Source organism: Chanos chanos, chromosome 9 (genome assembly GCF_902362185.1).
Source record: "Chanos chanos chromosome 9, fChaCha1.1, whole genome shotgun sequence".
Classification (NCBI taxonomy): Eukaryota; Metazoa; Chordata; class Actinopteri; order Gonorynchiformes; family Chanidae; genus Chanos; species Chanos chanos.
In genome coordinates, this window is record NC_044503.1 from 6,725,134 (window position 1) to 6,741,207 (window position 16,074).

Genomic DNA, 16,074 nt, shown 5'->3' on the forward strand with positions numbered 1-16,074 from the left:
TGGTCTTCAAATTAACAATCTAATTTTACAGACACTTACAGTTTCAGTGCCAAAATCTGATGTGGAATATTGTGGATATACTGATCTGTTCTATTACTGACATCATGAATCAAATATCATGACATCAAACATCGCGAATGAAACCCATCTTATTCAACTTGGGTTAACCAGTGGGATGAATAAGGGTACTCCTAAGAACAAGTCATATAAGATATAAGACTCAAGTAAGCAACCAACAAACAAAGAAAAATAAAATGCACCACCAAGTTTTACCCCTGATGAAATGGGAACTGAAGAAAGACATAATTAAAGAAAGCAGTGGCTTCCACGGTTACTAGTAGAAAATGACTGTGACTTTCAGTGTCATGAAATACAGAACGATCTAAACCAGAACATGATCAGACTCTTAAAAAAGACAATGGGAAAAGTACATTTTTTTTAAATAAGTTAATTCTCTTGTTCTCTTGTTGTGTTGAATTTGCCCATACAAAAGATGAAATCTTCTACTACAGCCCAAATGACCAATATTGTCCATTTTTGCAGATAATATTAAGGATATGAATGCACTGCTATTAAGTATCCTCTGATATACAAGAGGACAATACACTACTATAAGCAAACTTCAACAAGAGATTTTTCTTTCAAATCCTGCCCACACACTATAGTACAGGTAATGCTCAAACTATACTTGCTTGCGTTAAAATCTGTCAAACATTTCGTCTTTAGTGTCTCAGAATAGTTATTTGCAATATATTCTTACACTTACAAAAAAATGAAAAAGCTTCAAAGAGTTTGGCATGTGTTGGCAGATGTAAACTAGCATGTACTTTGACTGAAAGCATTAAACTAGCATAGTAAACAAGTTTTATTTTGGTGTAATCTATCTTCAGTATAAATCTCTCTCTAAAAAAAAAACAAAAAAAACCACATTCAGTTATGTATTTGACATTAATTTATCTTGGCATCACGGTAATGTGTAACCAATTATGACTGAGTGGCTGATATGTGACAGTTATCTTGAAGGCTTGCACTTCCTGACCTAAATGTGAACCGCCATACCACCGGGACCTTTTAAAAGTGGAAATGAATTGCTTCAAGATGTTTCGATTGTGGGCACAGTCACAGAAAGCATAACATCCAGTGTGTGCATTTATGCCTGCTCTGCATGCCTACATCTCTATGTGTGTATTTTTGGAATTTTGCATTACATTACATTACAAATAAAACTGTCTTTGCGTGCGTGCACGTGCGCGCGCGCACGCATTTTTTTTTTTTTTCATTGCTGATATTCATTTTGAAAGGAATCTATCCATTTAATGTTGTTCTTTTATAGTTTTATCACTTACAATCTGATAAGGCACCGTTAGTCTTTGAATCTTTCTTTACATCCCTCATGTGATCTGCGAATGTCATGTTCAGAAACTGATGCTTCAGCCAAGTTGCTCGATCTTCCTCAAATGCTTTTCTCTACAGAAGTTAAAAAACAAACAAACAAACAACAAAAAAAAACAGTGAACACACAATTTTGAAGAGAACAGAGTGAAACCGTTTTTTGATTGTGAAAATTGCTAGGTAAGACGTCGTATGACATTGTTTGATACCTCACGCCCTAGTCGTATGGCTGCCTCTGTGAAACTCTTCCTCTCCATCTCGAAGGTTCTTCTCTGCTCCTGAAAAGTCCTCCACTCCTCCTTAAGGCGCTCCTTCTCCTCCAGCACGTAGCAGTCATTTAGAAGAGCGGCAGTTTCTTCATCACAGGGGGTATTGAGCTGTTGCTGTGGATTACAAAATGATATGACATTCGACACAAGGATCCAATTCGTTTTTTCAAAAAATATCAATAATAATAAAAGATAAACCTAAAAAAGACAAGTACGTTAATGAATGTCAAACTGTAATCCAATCTTTTTTTTTTTTTTTGGATTGTATGTGCACCTGCATGAGTTGCTGCTGCATTTGAATGAAATCTTTGCACTGCTGGATCTCCATCTTGAGCATTTCCATCTCTTCCTCATGGGTCTGCTTGGAGATCACCTCCTCACCGTCCTTATCTCCAACCTGCACCATGGACGCTGAAACACGTACCAGACTTGACTAACCTACCGTCAGACATTCTTAAGTGATTCCTACCAATGTCCCTGTGTTATGCCAGAATCCTATTCATGAAGCAGTTGCATGACATGTAAGGTGAGTTTTATGGTGGGATCAGCCATCAGAGCAACGCAAAAGAACAACTGAACTACCTTGATTGTCTAGTTTCTCCACGTGACTTTTGAGCTTCCTCCACTGCTGACGGATGCTGTTGGTGAGTTTTTCCCGAGCGTGCTCGCATGACATGCCTGGGGTTTCTTTGCCCGGGTCGCACACTTCCTCTTCATCAGAGCCTGTCTGCTACAGAAAACAGATAAGGGAACTACATTTTAGATTAACAATTACAATTTACAATTTGGTATTTGGCAGATGCGTTTAGCCAAAGCGACTTACAATCAGTGCATCAGTCGGATTTCTAATACCTCATGAGCAGAGATCACAATAAGACTATTTGGCACAGGGTATGTGGCGCGGCTCTAACCGGTGAATAGAGAGCATTGCACATGCAGCATTTCCAGCATTCTCTGCAGCATTTTCATCGTTACAGAACGTACACAGAATGTCATTTCAGTTGCGAGAGTCAGTTTTTATCACACTTTTGTGACGTTTGTATTAGCGTTGCAGTTGACTTTTCGAGTACGTGCTCAAGTTTAGTCCTCCCTCGCCCCTCTCCTGTAAACGGGTGTGTGCATCCCTCAGCCAATCAGAGACATGTAGAGGTTCGTGCAAACCAAATCAAACATGACGCACAATCTTGAAAGCCTGAGCCTTGTGTTAAGGAGATGAATATTCATTGAAAAGTGAATATCAAACAAATATATACAAGGATGTCAACTGTTATTCTAAACATACCTGATCTGGACCGTCTTCCTGTTTCCCGCCTCTTTGATCACGCTTTTTTGGGCTTAAAATGCCGACCATTTCTTTTTTCATTTGTTGGAGCACTTTCTTTAACTCTACATTTTCTACCATCAGCTCCCTCTGACGATTGTCAAAGTCATTGAGCAAAGTTTTGTACATTTCACCCTCATGTCTAAAAAAAAACCACACACACACACACACACACACACACACACACACACACACACACACAAACAACAAAACAACATATACAAAAAAAAAAAGATTGTCATCATCAAAATCATTCTATAAACTGCCATATCTTTAATTCCAAGGATTTAAAAAATATTTAAAAAAAAGTCTGACAAATGTGTGCAGTCTTTTACTTAGCCTCAGTCTTCACGGTTTTCCAATGCCCTCTCCTCCCATCGGATCTACCAATGTAGTTTAATACGTCGATTCCTGTTTTCAAACACACGGCTTTGATAAATAAACACAGGCACCATTAAAGTTCTAAACTTTAAATGTATGGAGCCCAAGCGTGAAATACTGTCTCTAGGCAATGGTCACGCTAAACAAATGTGATCTACCAGTTTAATTTGTTCAAATGAATTCCTTCTAGTCGTTTACAAAAACTCAAAAATTGAGCGCATACCTTGTTTTTTATCCTTTCTGTCAGTCAGTAAGTGATTTAGACGCTCTTTAAGTTTACTGAATTCTCTCTCTTTTCTCTTCATATCGTGGCTGTACTGCGTGGCACGGCTTGCAATTATACTCTGCAATTTCTGTGCCTGCCAACAACATGAAAACAGTGCTAAGCATTTTACATCTCACTATTCTAACAATCAGACTCCCTGTATATCACATTCATTGAACAAACGCATAAGAATCATAAAAAAGTTTGTGGTTGTCTCAACAAAATATCTTATTTTTGGATTTTGGGTTGAGCTCACACATTGCAATACTCTAATGATCAAAGAGGTATTATGGTGGGCTTGTGTAATCTGCGCAATGCTGACATCATCTGTTATGCTATAATGTGCTGGAGATTAAAAACATTTAATGGTCAAATCAAGGTCCCTATTCCAGTGCTTTCAACCTTAAAAAAAATAGCTGTTCAAACAAATGCGTCACAGTTTAGTGTCTGCATCATACCTCTTCCTTCTCATTTTTTAGACAAGTTTGTAAAGTCTTGATGGTCATTTCCAGCTGACGCGCCTTCTCATACAGTTTATTATTTTCCTTTCTGGCAAGTTCAAGCTGGTCCTAAAAGGAATTAAGACTGTCATATTATTCCAATACCATAAAATGCCATCATGCTAGGCGTAAAAACTCTTTCAAATAAAAAGTATAAATGGAGACATGAAAGTCAACACAATTAATAAATGAGTTAATACATAAATGAATAAATGTTACTATTGGTATCATCGCTGCTGTTGATACAATGCAGCTAGAGAGAAACGGAATGAGAGAGAGAGGGAGAGAGAGAGAGAGAGAGAGAGAGAAATACACTGAGAGTAAATATTTGGCCACTTGTTCTATTATGAACCAACAGAGACCACGATACTCAGATTAATGGGCTAACTGGGCTGTATGTGGAACACAATGTCAAACCTTAAGTCTAGAGTTGGTGAGTTGCTGATAATCTAGGTCACTGCTCAGTTTGACTTGCTCCATCTCCAAGTCCTCCACTGTTCGAAGGGCATGGCGATGCAGCTGCAGCAGACTATAAATGTTGTTCAGCACAGCTACAACATCCAGCTCCCTGATCCTATGTAACTCATTGCAGATCACTGCGAACCCCAGAGAGGACAATTCCTAAAGGATAAAAGACATGTTGTGAGAAGTCTTCTGACCTCTAGCAAACCTCTAAAATGGATTATGAAATAAGTATATAGACATGCAATTAGCTATATGAACACAAATGCATCTGTGTATGATCATCTGTTAGACTGATATATTTAACTCACCTGATTAATGTACAAAATGCATTCTGACACATTCTCCTCTGTACAGAAAGTACAAAAATTACTGTAGGAATTCCGGGACAATGGGACAGGATGCATCATGGAATTGCTGTACTGCCTAAGCTGATACACTCTGAGTCTAAAGGGGGTGTAGGGTGTGTTTTCTGTGTGAAACAAGACAAATCAATCAATCAATCAATCAATCAACCCTCGTCTTCTGTATTACCAAACTTTCAAAGCAATTGCAATAAAAGTTTAATTACACAGATCTGTAGCATGCAGTTATGAAATTAATTACTAATTACATCATTATGTATCGAAACATTACTTATAAATTACTGGCCAGTTGTAAAACACAGAGAAATAAAAACAATGACTGTGCTCTAGGCACACTGATGACATTACACAGTGTGTTTGTTTATGCTATGACAGTTTGTAGATTTAAGGATTATGGGAACTGAGTTTCAGAATTGAGGTTATAAGACCCACAGAATCTTAAAATAACTTTGCAGTGTTATTTCTGTCAACCTAATCTTCACCTTTACACATGAGATTTGAGTTATCTGGAGCGCAATGGCCCAGCCTCTATGAAAGTATAAGCAGTCTCTCAAAATTTCTTAAAGCACCACAGAATTTTTCAAGGCCCTGAAATTAACTGAGAATAACAACAACAACAACAACAACAACAACAAAAGAAAGAAAACTCAATTTTAACTGGTATCCCATTGTAAATTTAAATAACAAGCAAGACCAGTTTCAAACCAAGCATCGCACGTTACCTAGTGATGATTCTGGCATTCTTTCAATCTTCCAAAGATCAGGGAGGTATGTTGTTCAAACTTTTAAGTGTCTGACTCCAAATTATCCAATAGAAAGAAGCGGCACACATGGAATCCAGCCCTAAAAAAGCTAAAATATTGTGCAGATGTAGATTAACAATTCTTGAGCAGCAATGAAAAGAGATAAACACCGTTTCGCGACCTGTACACGTCATCCAATATTTGCAGAGACAGCCTAAAGGGCAAAGTGGATGGTAGTAAGTGACCAATCAGCAACTGGCCTGACTAATTGTACCGAAGTGAGGTTCAGCACAGCGATTTGCAAAAACAACGGATTATGAAAAACGAGAAATTCACTAGCATACGCCTTAAATAAGATTCCTCGTCACATATTTAATTCGACACCTCAGAGTTCTGGATCATACTAAATTGGAGAAATCTGCAAACACATACTCATAAAATTTCCACGGCGCATTGGCCATCCTTTCACGAATAAATCTGCCTGAAGATGAAAGCCTATACTTGAAACAATTAGCCTGAAAGATGATACAGTATTTGCATCCTGAAGCAAAATGGATACATCACACACATAACCAAGCAACCATACGTTATTCTGCTTACGTCTTTTAGCCTTAACTGAGCAGGACGCGTTGGGACTATCGAAATGACACGTCCGTCTAGCATCGTCGGCTGAAATTCTGAATCCAAATTCTCACGAAAACTACATGTATCCCCAGTCATAGCATATCCTTACGACGCGATGCGGATGCAGTAAATGTATGTTCTGAGTGCAACCTTGAGCTAACCGCATACACAAGCGAGACCGTTGTCAGGCAACGAGTAACGTGTCACTTCATTGGCTCCCATCCGTGTTAAAACATATGCCAAATAGAACCATCCTCCAATGATTGCGGGCAACCCAGTCCAGATGAACTCGAATCCGTTTCATAGTGTGTTTGAAATAGAAGTGATGTGACACAGAAATTGCCCATAAAACCTTGAATATTGCTCATCTATATATTTTGACTGATATAATCCAGAACAGTTGATCCAATTCTGCTCCATTTTCTCAATATAGTGACAAAGGTAGGCTATTTGTCTTTGAACTGAAACCTGACAATGATGCTGGCAATTCTACTCCTATGAAATATACTTCAGACTGCATACTGCATTCCTTATTTCTCCTGATGTTGCTACAGGCCCTCGCCAGAGCGACAGTAATGGAGGAGGCGGCTGACAATAAAACTGTCCAAACATTTGATCAAAAACGAGTTTAATTTTTGCAAAATATGTATTTATTGTAACTTCTAAGCACATAAAATGTTTAGAACACACAGGTAGAAGGGATCGATTTTAATTATTAAAAACATTCACATTTTGACAAAAACAGACATGAACATTAACGAGTCTTCGACAGCCGATACAACACATAGAACACGTAGATTTTAATAAATCCTTGGCAGACATGCAAAAACAAGATCAATAAATCTATAGGTTAATATCCGACGGTAGCCTACATCAAAATTAAACGAAGCCACGGTTATTTAAGATTGAAATCAGTGGTGAGTTTACAACTGTATTACCCATAGAAGTAACTGTTATTGTGTCAATAATTATTATTCATACAAATTCGGTGCCGTTGCAGCGCTGCTAGTTGCTCACTGGCACTGGCACTCCTAGTGATTCGGAATACTGCTGTAAGGGATCTGTGTGGCCTTTCTTTGCCCCCAGCCACCACGTCGTCATTTCACCTTTACCCTGCCAAACAAAGAGTGGGGAGAAAGAGTAAATCTTCCTCGTTTTTCCTCCTCCTCCTCTGGCCTTAAACAGTTTCTCGAAGTAAGCCAGGCCGTGTTTAGGGACATACATTTGCTTATGAATAATACATGTGAATCGTTTAATTGAAAGCACAAAAGCCAGCTGAGGCCAGGCAGTAATTGAGACATCGCGCAGCTGAGTTTACGCACAGAGTCACGTCCCTAGAGACTTAAAATGGCCTTAACATCATTCTTAAACCTACGCCATATTCATTTCCGACACACGCGTAACTTTACAAGACAGGCAGTCGATGCAAAATGAGGTTGTTCCCGTTATTACTGCAATATCATTTTGGTAAGCTGGGTGTGTTTATTACGAGTGGCACTAAGAAGCAAACCAGACAAACCAGAAGTGATTTGTAAATTGTTAAAGATCCGGACAAGGAATAGCATGGTGGGAACTTCGTCTATTATAGTAAATTAGATTACCAAATTCCACTGCAGGGGAACTTGTTTACCATTTGCATAGTCGTTTCAACCACAAAAATGTCTCAAAAATATTTCTGGAAGTTGTAAGTTCAGTATTAGAGCTATAAATCATATCTCTCTGTACAAGCAGAATAAGCTCTAGCGCATCTTTTAAAATTAGGCACCTAAAGTCGCATGTAAATCATCTTGTCAGACGGGGAATGGGAGAGCCTGTGAAAAGGTCACATATCTATGGCAACGAAAGTGAATGAGCTAAAATATTTGCCCCATCAAACCTAACAATAGGCGTTGCATGATGCTGAGCGCGCCCACTCCCTCCACAAAAAAAAAAGAGTAGCCTATGGTGCCGATTGTGTGAACTGTGTATCATACACGCCTACCTTAACGTTCAGAGAACCGCGGCAGGTCAAGACATAACCTCCCAGTGTGTGGAGCAGGTCAGCGGTTGATCCGCTACACTGTATCTTCAAAGCTGCAGCGGTAAATTTTTTCTTCATTCCACAAGGCTGTTATTCTTGATGTTGATGTTTTGCTGTTTTAAATATCTTATGGCCCTGCTGACTTAATTTAATTTTTAATGACTTACATCTTGAAACTTACAAGTTAGTCTTTTTATTCTGCTATCTTTATACTATGAAAAACCAAACAATTTTAGTTTAAATACTTACTCTTGTTCAATAATAACAAAGGAAACTTCAAAATGTACTAAGCATGATGAAAACAAAAGGCTAATATTTGCCAGTTTAATAACTGGCAACATTCCGATTCAGTTAATTATTAACACACTGTCAACAAAGCTGATTTTTGTTCAAATACCTTCGCTGGTTGATTCCATGCGGGACGCTGTGTTGACTGTGTCACCAAACAAACAGTACCGGGGCATTTTGGTACCAACCACACCAGCCACCACAGGTCCTGTTTGAAAACCAAATCTTACATTCAGAATTTTTAGAAATTTTAGGCACAGGTTTTGGGGAAAGTTGGAAATGTAATTTGTTCTTCCAGGCACAGCAATGAAAAGCTGACCTGAGTGAATGCCTGCACGTATCTTGAGCTGGGTGGTGGGTTTGTGGGGGATTTTAAATGTGTGGCAAACACTGATCAGGTCCAAAGCCATGCTAGCGATTTCACCGGCGTGGTTGATGCCGTTCTCTTTGGGAACACCAGACACCACCATATCTTAGGGAGGACAGATAAATCACACATGTGGTTAGTCCTAGCAGACATAAATATTCGACTTGACTGTAACAGACGATTGCGGCGATCCCGAATCAGAATTTTGCAGGCGCAGTGCTCACATGCATCGCCTATTGTTTCCACTTTGTAAACGTCGTAGTTGTCGATGATGTCGTCAAAGGTCGTGTAGAGTTTATTGAGGAAGTCCACAACTTGGTGAGGAGTACTGGATCCAGAAAGCTGAGTGAAACCCACTATATCACTAACAAAAAAGATCAAAACCTAGTTAAAAAGTGTCCCCGTACAACTTCGTGAAAGATTGGATTCAAGATATTAAAATGCAGTGGTAGGAATAAGTGATTAAAAATATTTTGAAGTTAAACATGGCCATTAGTAAGAGGCGTCAAAGCTGAGGAAATTCGGATCTTCTGTTACCCCAATAAAGGCCTGATAAGAAATAGTTACTGTTACATCATGTTTGACTCATGGGACACCTGCCTGAAGTACACAGTGGCATTGGAGTAGCTCTGAGCCTCTGCTGTCCGACCCTGACGTAGGTCATCAGCCACTGGCTTTGGAAGCATGCCTACCGATATTACATAGCCATCAATCAGTCACTGACAGGTCAAATTACAGTCTAGGTTTTCCATAATAAACATAGAAAGGAAAGAAGTTTGAATAGAAACATTTTGACACCATATGTATAAATACACTTATGGTTCCCTCTGGAGAAATTATTTTTGCTTGTTTTTACAATTAGTCTGTATAAGTCTGAGAATTCACGTGTAGTTCAGTGGTTGAGGACAAACGTCTTCGCAACAGAACTATTGCTTTACGTGTTCACTAGATGGTGCTGATGAGATGACTTTCAACATGTTTTTTGTTCCACTGTGTGAGGTACAGGAGGTTCATGAAGAAAGACTTTTGTTACATACTGTACAGCAAGCGGTCTGTCTTCTGTTTCTCCTGGAGCAGATCCTGTGTCCTTTCAGCCACAATAGATTCTAAATGCTTACTATACTTCTCCATCTACAATTACAAACAAAATTGTCATACTAAATCGTTTCATAAAAGCCAAGAAAAACCTTTTTCTTTTCCAGGCATGATAAAAAAAAAAAAAATATATATATATATATATATATATATATATATATATATGTGTGTGTGTGTGTGTGTTTGTGTGTATTTTCCCCCCAAAAGCTTGGTCTCAGAAATGACAAAAAAACTGACTGAACAGTAGAACTTACTTACTAAATTCATCATCATATCCACAGGACTGACTTTATGAAGGTTCATTTTATCCAACATCTTCTTCACCTGCTCAAAGGTGGGTCGCATGGTAACATTGTGGGACCAGCACTTCTTGATCAGCTGGGCGAATAATGATTTTAGCGACAGAAATGAAATTTCATTCACTTTGTCCAGTTAAATAAAAATATACTCACTCATCTAAATCCTTTAAGGAATCTGTGAGAGTCGTTTAACATAACTTCAAGTCAGCGCCAAAATTGTTTTAATTGCATATGTTTCGTGTCACTTGATCTTTGCTTCTTTATTCAGCTGTCAGGAAGTATGGGGAAACTTGCTAACCTCACAGTAATCTCCTTGATCTGGACAATCAGTATCAGATTTCCCAGCTTTCAGCTCTGGAAGCGGAGGTCGCCACAAAACATCCAGTTTCACAGTCTCTGAGTGCTCCTGCCAGGACGGCAAGACCATTGTCACGATCATACTACTTACAAAGTGGCAGGAACAAACGCATGATTTTGTGAAACTGGAGTTCTTCCAGTTTAGTCTTAGGAGCTAAATAAATGCAGATGATTTGTTGTAGACTAACACGATTCATTTAACACATTAACCAGTAAGTACTGTAAGTGGTCCATTAGTGTAATGATCGTGCAAGACTGGAAATATGAAACTCTGCAAACAGCAAATCTATACCCACTGTTGCGGTAAATATTATCGGCCGCTATACTCACCGAAATAATATCACAACGAGTGGCAATTTCCACTAAGATAACAGAGTAACTGGAAAAGAGGGAAAACAGGGAAGGTTTTGTTGATCAAACATGACACTTTGAGAGTGAAACTTAAATAATCTAGGATGTAAATCTTCTCTTGCTTAGTTTACCGTGAACTCAGGTAAATATAGGATACGGTTGTCGAACGTGGGATTTTTTTTAGCGGATGTTTCTTCCGTCTTTGTAAATATGACTGTCTTTGTATGAATATGATTTACATAGCCTGGATCTTCTATCACCTGTATATGTCAGCTGAAGCAGTTGCACTGTGGCTGCTACCCAGTAGTACCTCAGGAGCACAGTATATACGATACAGATGCTCACAGTGAAAAGTGCCATTAACAGTGTCATAGTCCTCTTTTCTGTAGGTTGTGAGCCCATAGTCTGGAATATTAGAAAAATATCGTTAAACGGTGTGTAGAAGTAAAATAATTTTTTTTTTAAATGTACGTTAGAATTTCAGTCTAAATTCCATCTGTGGTCTCTGCTTATTTTAATGATGGACTAGTTAATCCATTTCCAAAAAAAGAATGGATGTTATAAACTGAGAAGGTCCACTTGAGCGGTGGAAACGGTAGTTGGATGACCTGAAATCTTGCAGACCCAGCGATCGTCAATGATACAGTTTCGAGAGTGAAGTCGTCCGTGGAACATTTTGTGCTGGTGGAGGTAAGCCATCCCACGTGCTATATCAGTAGCGAAGGACAATCTTTGGAGTGGGAGGACATAAATTCAATCAATATTAATATCATACGTCATATATGTCACTTTAACGTCGTAATACTCGGGAAACACTTCAAACAAACACACACACACACACAAAAAAAATCAACGTCAAGTCACCGAAAGCCCCAGTTGATTGGGATATCTTCCTTCAGAAGCACGTCAGACAGACTGCCTTTTGGACAGTACTCTGTGATGATTGTGACATACGGGACTTCAATGGAGCCGCCAATGAACTTTGACAGATTTGGGTGATCCAGCTCCCTAGTTGAAGACAACATTCTTATGAAGTACAGACAGGCCAAAACGTTTAACTTGATGGCCAGCTACTATCACACAACAAGCAAGAGAAAGAGAGATTTACAGCTTTCTGCCGTAGCTCTTCAAAGCTCTTTTAATCGTTATAGAGCGTTCGTACAATTTGGTTTGAGCGCTGAGAAGAAAGATCGGTTTGCTCACCTAACCTCTTTCACCTCCTTTCTGATTGTTTTGGTAAGTGTAAAATGCTTTTTCTGTATAAGTTTTACCGCCACCGTCCTGCCATCACTGTCAAAAAAAAAAAAAAAAACAGCAAAAGATAAGGACGCACGTTCTTCTAATAATTTCTTTACTCAACGAAGTGCAGGAGCTGAGTGAGCGAGGGAAACTCACTAGACTGCAGGTTGAATGAAACCCGGTTTGAAATCGGGATTCCCCACTGTGCAAACGGTCACGTCTGTGACTCTGCTCACGCTGGAGTTGCTTTTCTTTGGCTGAAGACTAGTAGTGCTACAGAAGCCCATATAGCACACTTTACCTGCCATAACAAAGAGATGTTCTGATCAGAGCAACAGAGACGTACAACGTTATGTTCAAGCAAACATGCGAATGTCAAAACAAAATTATTAACTCTTTATAGATTAACTCTTTGTACGTTAAAATATAATAAAAAAAAAGGAATGCCACTCAAGCGAGGAAAATAAGTTTGGGAACATCTTACCAAACAAAATACTGTTGTAGCTGATAATCCAGCTCTCATCCCAAAGCATCTTTTGTTTCTGATATTGAAGCCACTAAAAGGAATGAATGATAAATGGAAGTCAACACTAAGGTGTACCATATTGAAAACTGAAATATGCAGACGAAGGTCCACAGTTACGGACACAGATAGACTAGAGCAGGGCAACTAGGTCTCTTGTTCTTAACATAGAATCACAATGTGAGCCAAATTTGGAGGGAGACTTACTACCAGAGTTAAGATAAACCCACTGCAGAAAAGGGCCACAGGTAACCCGATGGCCACCTTGATGGACAGAGACATGGGACAAATGCCACAGTCTGCTGGACAGGTAAGACAGCTCTCATCCAGCTCGCAGATGTCATCTCCACACACTTAAAAACACACACACACACACACACACAGACTTGTAAACACTATTGAGGCAAACACAAATGAGATCCGTGGTTTTCTCAACTACAGAGTTGACACAAGTCCTAACTGCCACACAGCTATTACTACTATGAATGTGCACTCAAACAAAGTATGCATTTAAAATGATAAATAAACAAATAAATCAAGCATTTAGAGGCGTTTTACAGTAAGATATAGACCTTGAGCACTAACGACCAGGACCTTGGATTCCAGTGCAGCGTGCATCTGCCCCACTTTGACATGAGCAATAACTGAGGTCACTCCTAAATGAACCAACACCACCTGCAATGAGTGAGTCCCACAAAACAACTACTGAGTCACACACTTTTTCAGCACCAGAATTAAATAAAATCAAACGGTACTGTAAATTATTTGTTAACTTGTTAATCAAACATTTTAGTGGGTCTGGAGAATGACCTTTGATGTCCAGTAGTGTTGACTCATCTTTCCTGCCTTGGAGACTGTGTGCGTGACAATCTCGCCATCGTCTGGGATCCAAGGACCACATATCCCCCCCTGTCTCTGCGCGGGAAATCAAAACATTTCACTCTTTACTGCAGCTGTACAACTCCTTGACAATCAAAGACAATTGTGACCATCAACGGGTTTACGGCAGAGGACGGTCACGAGAGACTAATCAACCAATGGAGTGGGGTTTGAACAAGCGCTAATTAAGCCTGTCCCATCTCTGATGAGCCTAAGATCGTCTAAGATCGTGGGCCTTTCACGATAATCAAATGTTTTACTGTCAGCAGCCAGATAATTACACACCAAGAGGTCTGTGTGGAGTTCTAATGGCTTCAGGCTGTTGATGCTACAGTTTAGATTTTTGTTTACACTGAACGAATAAAACAATGGGACTCGTGTCTTGAAATGAGTTTATTTAAACCGTCTCTAACTGCCTGGTTGGGGAGTTACTTAAGGTAACAGTAAAAAAAAAGGACATACCTCTGCTCTAAGCTACACTTAAGACTGTATGACTCTAACAACTGCACGATGGCACATGTAAATATAGCACATACTTATGAGTACTGTCTGTTGTCTCATGTCAGTTTAGCTATGTACGTGTTGTATGTATTCACTATGTAATCTGATTGGGGGAAAAAAAGCAATTACCTACTGAATAAATGAAAATGTAATGTAAATGCCATGGTAGAGGAGTTTAGATTACGGTTTTCAACAATTCACAACACTTTTTTTTTTGGTGATGTCATTAAGGATTTTGAGATTTGCTAAAATGCATATGCAAAATAAATATGAGGAACAAGTTCGTAACGTTATATGCATCAGTAAGTGAACCGTAAGTTTATATATATGTATACAAGTGATGAAGACAAACAGCACAGTGAAATACGAGAACTGGATTAGTCAGTTAAACAAATGCGTGTAAACTATAAAGAAAAAAAAAAGTCTTTAAATATGGACACATGCTTATGACGTACATAGACAACCATGGTGAGAAAATGTTTGGAAACATTTTCATGTTACTAATACCTTTAAAACTCACTGTGTGCACAGAAATATCACAGTACATATGGCCTGTTATCATTATCATAATTTACTCCAGCTTTGGATGCATTACTGACCATAAGGGCTAGGGGACAGGAGTGGATGTTAGCGTGGTACACACAGCAGTTGTGCTCGTCGGCATTGTTCCAGTTTGATGGACATTCGTGCTCCAAACAGAACTTCTTGGCCTCTGAGGCATTACTGCAACGAGACGGAGGAAACTTGTGTAACAAACAAACTCACAAACAAAAACTCCTCTTAGCCAAAAAATATGTATATACATGTCTATATAGCATGTAAATATCACGTGTAAAAATCTCATTGTGTATTGTGTCCATTCTGTGTAAACACCTTAACTATATTTATTCCTTTCAAAAAAATATCAAAGGCTGACAGGTTTTCTATAATGAATGAATTCATTCCTCTACTTCTTCATTTGTTAGCGCATAAGATTCATGCCAGAGTTATGCTAGCGTCAGGTGTTTTCACATGTTGTTTGCTGCTCACCTGAACTGGAATATCCGGTTTCTGACAGCGTACTCATAAAACGAATCTGAGGCTGTGACAGTGTAAGTAACATTAAACTCCTCCCCGTCTGTGACTTTTTCTGGAGGTCGTTGTATCCAAGCCATCTCCAACCCTGAAGAAACAATGGGAAGGTCTCCTCAGCCGGATTTTTGCATGCGTCTACATGTATTTTCTCATATCCTTCCCAGAAAGAACGTAAGAAAGCTATGACAATGTTTGCTTGCTGTCATTTTAAGCGAATAAACACGCGAACTAATGTGTTTGTTAAGACAGAAGGAAAAAGAAAATAAAACGTATAACCACAAAAAATGTGCTGAAAGAAACAGTACATTCCCGTTTGCCTTTCTTTAATGGTTTTACGTACCGCCACAACTTATCATATTGTAGTCATTGGGCTCTGCTATAGGCCAACAGTCATACTCTGTATTATCCAGGTCATGCCAGCCATAAACAGCCTGTATGAACATAGATATCACGTTATCGTCGATAATGTACATTCTATCAGTGAGTCATTGAAAGAAATGAAGGTGGCACATTTGATTGAATTTAGCTGTGGACAAAATGGGAAGAAAAAAAAAAAACCCATCAATTAATCTCAATTTGTCAAACATGGGGAAAGTTAGGGAAAATTAATATACAAAAACAAGTTTACACTCCATACAAACCTTTTACAAACAGGGAAACAGGAAAATGGATGTTTCTCGAAAATCTGGATTAATAATCTAACTCACACATCCTTAAAGTCTCCTGTTTGTCTACAGAACCTCCCGGATCTGTCTGTCA

General features: G+C 38.9%; 2 protein-coding genes across 2 annotated transcripts; both read right to left on the reverse strand.

Annotated features, from left to right (window-relative positions):
* Positions 1-1,338: 1,338 nt before the first annotated feature.
* On the reverse strand, positions 1,339-4,997 carry LOC115820699 (afadin- and alpha-actinin-binding protein-like). The gene is made up of 10 exons (XM_030784345.1): positions 4,902-4,997; positions 4,546-4,749; positions 4,087-4,197; positions 3,587-3,722; positions 3,318-3,393; positions 2,944-3,124; positions 2,244-2,391; positions 1,936-2,072; positions 1,602-1,775; positions 1,339-1,467 (listed from the first exon to the last, which is right to left on the reverse strand). Exons 1-10 carry the CDS (start codon positions 4,995-4,997, stop codon positions 1,339-1,341), a joined length of 1,392 nt encoding a protein of 463 aa, XP_030640205.1.
* Positions 4,998-7,327: 2,330 nt separating this feature from the next.
* Positions 7,328-15,788, reverse strand: LOC115820703 (atrial natriuretic peptide receptor 2-like). Its single transcript, XM_030784352.1, has 22 exons — positions 15,656-15,788; positions 15,271-15,403; positions 14,841-14,964; positions 13,672-13,776; positions 13,434-13,536; positions 13,069-13,214; positions 12,823-12,895; positions 12,495-12,639; positions 12,303-12,389; positions 11,964-12,107; positions 11,708-11,829; positions 11,435-11,504; positions 11,075-11,127; positions 10,690-10,787; positions 10,351-10,470; positions 10,035-10,128; positions 9,598-9,685; positions 9,222-9,361; positions 8,950-9,102; positions 8,740-8,838; positions 8,304-8,395; positions 7,328-7,435 (listed from the first exon to the last, which is right to left on the reverse strand). The coding sequence occupies exons 1-22, from the start codon at positions 15,786-15,788 to the stop codon at positions 7,328-7,330; spliced, it is 2,430 nt and encodes an 809-aa protein (XP_030640212.1).
* Positions 15,789-16,074: the final 286 nt, after the last annotated feature.

What these genes read in the sequence shown, in the direction of transcription:
- LOC115820699 (XM_030784345.1), bottom strand. Translation starts at nt 4,997, where the DNA reads ATGCATCCTGTCCCATTGTCCCGGAATTCCTACAGTAATTTTTGTACT. An exon ending in AGGAAGACGGTCCAGATCAG is followed by an intron (nt 2,392 to 2,943) that starts GTATGTTTAGAA and finishes TGTTTTCTGTAG; the next exon opens with CAGACAGGCTCTGATGAAGA. An exon ending in CCATACGACTAGGGCGTGAG is followed by an intron (nt 1,468 to 1,601) that starts GTATCAAACAAT and finishes TAACTTCTGTAG; the next exon opens with AGAAAAGCATTTGAGGAAGA.
- LOC115820703 (XM_030784352.1), bottom strand. Translation starts at nt 15,788, where the DNA reads ATGTACATTATCGACGATAACGTGATATCTATGTTCATACAGGCTGTT. An exon ending in AACACTACTGGACATCAAAG is followed by an intron (nt 13,537 to 13,671) that starts GTCATTCTCCAG and finishes CACTCATTGCAG; the next exon opens with GTGGTGTTGGTTCATTTAGG. An exon ending in ATCAAGGAGATTACTGTGAG is followed by an intron (nt 10,471 to 10,689) that starts GTTAGCAAGTTT and finishes TTATTCGCCCAG; the next exon opens with CTGATCAAGAAGTGCTGGTC.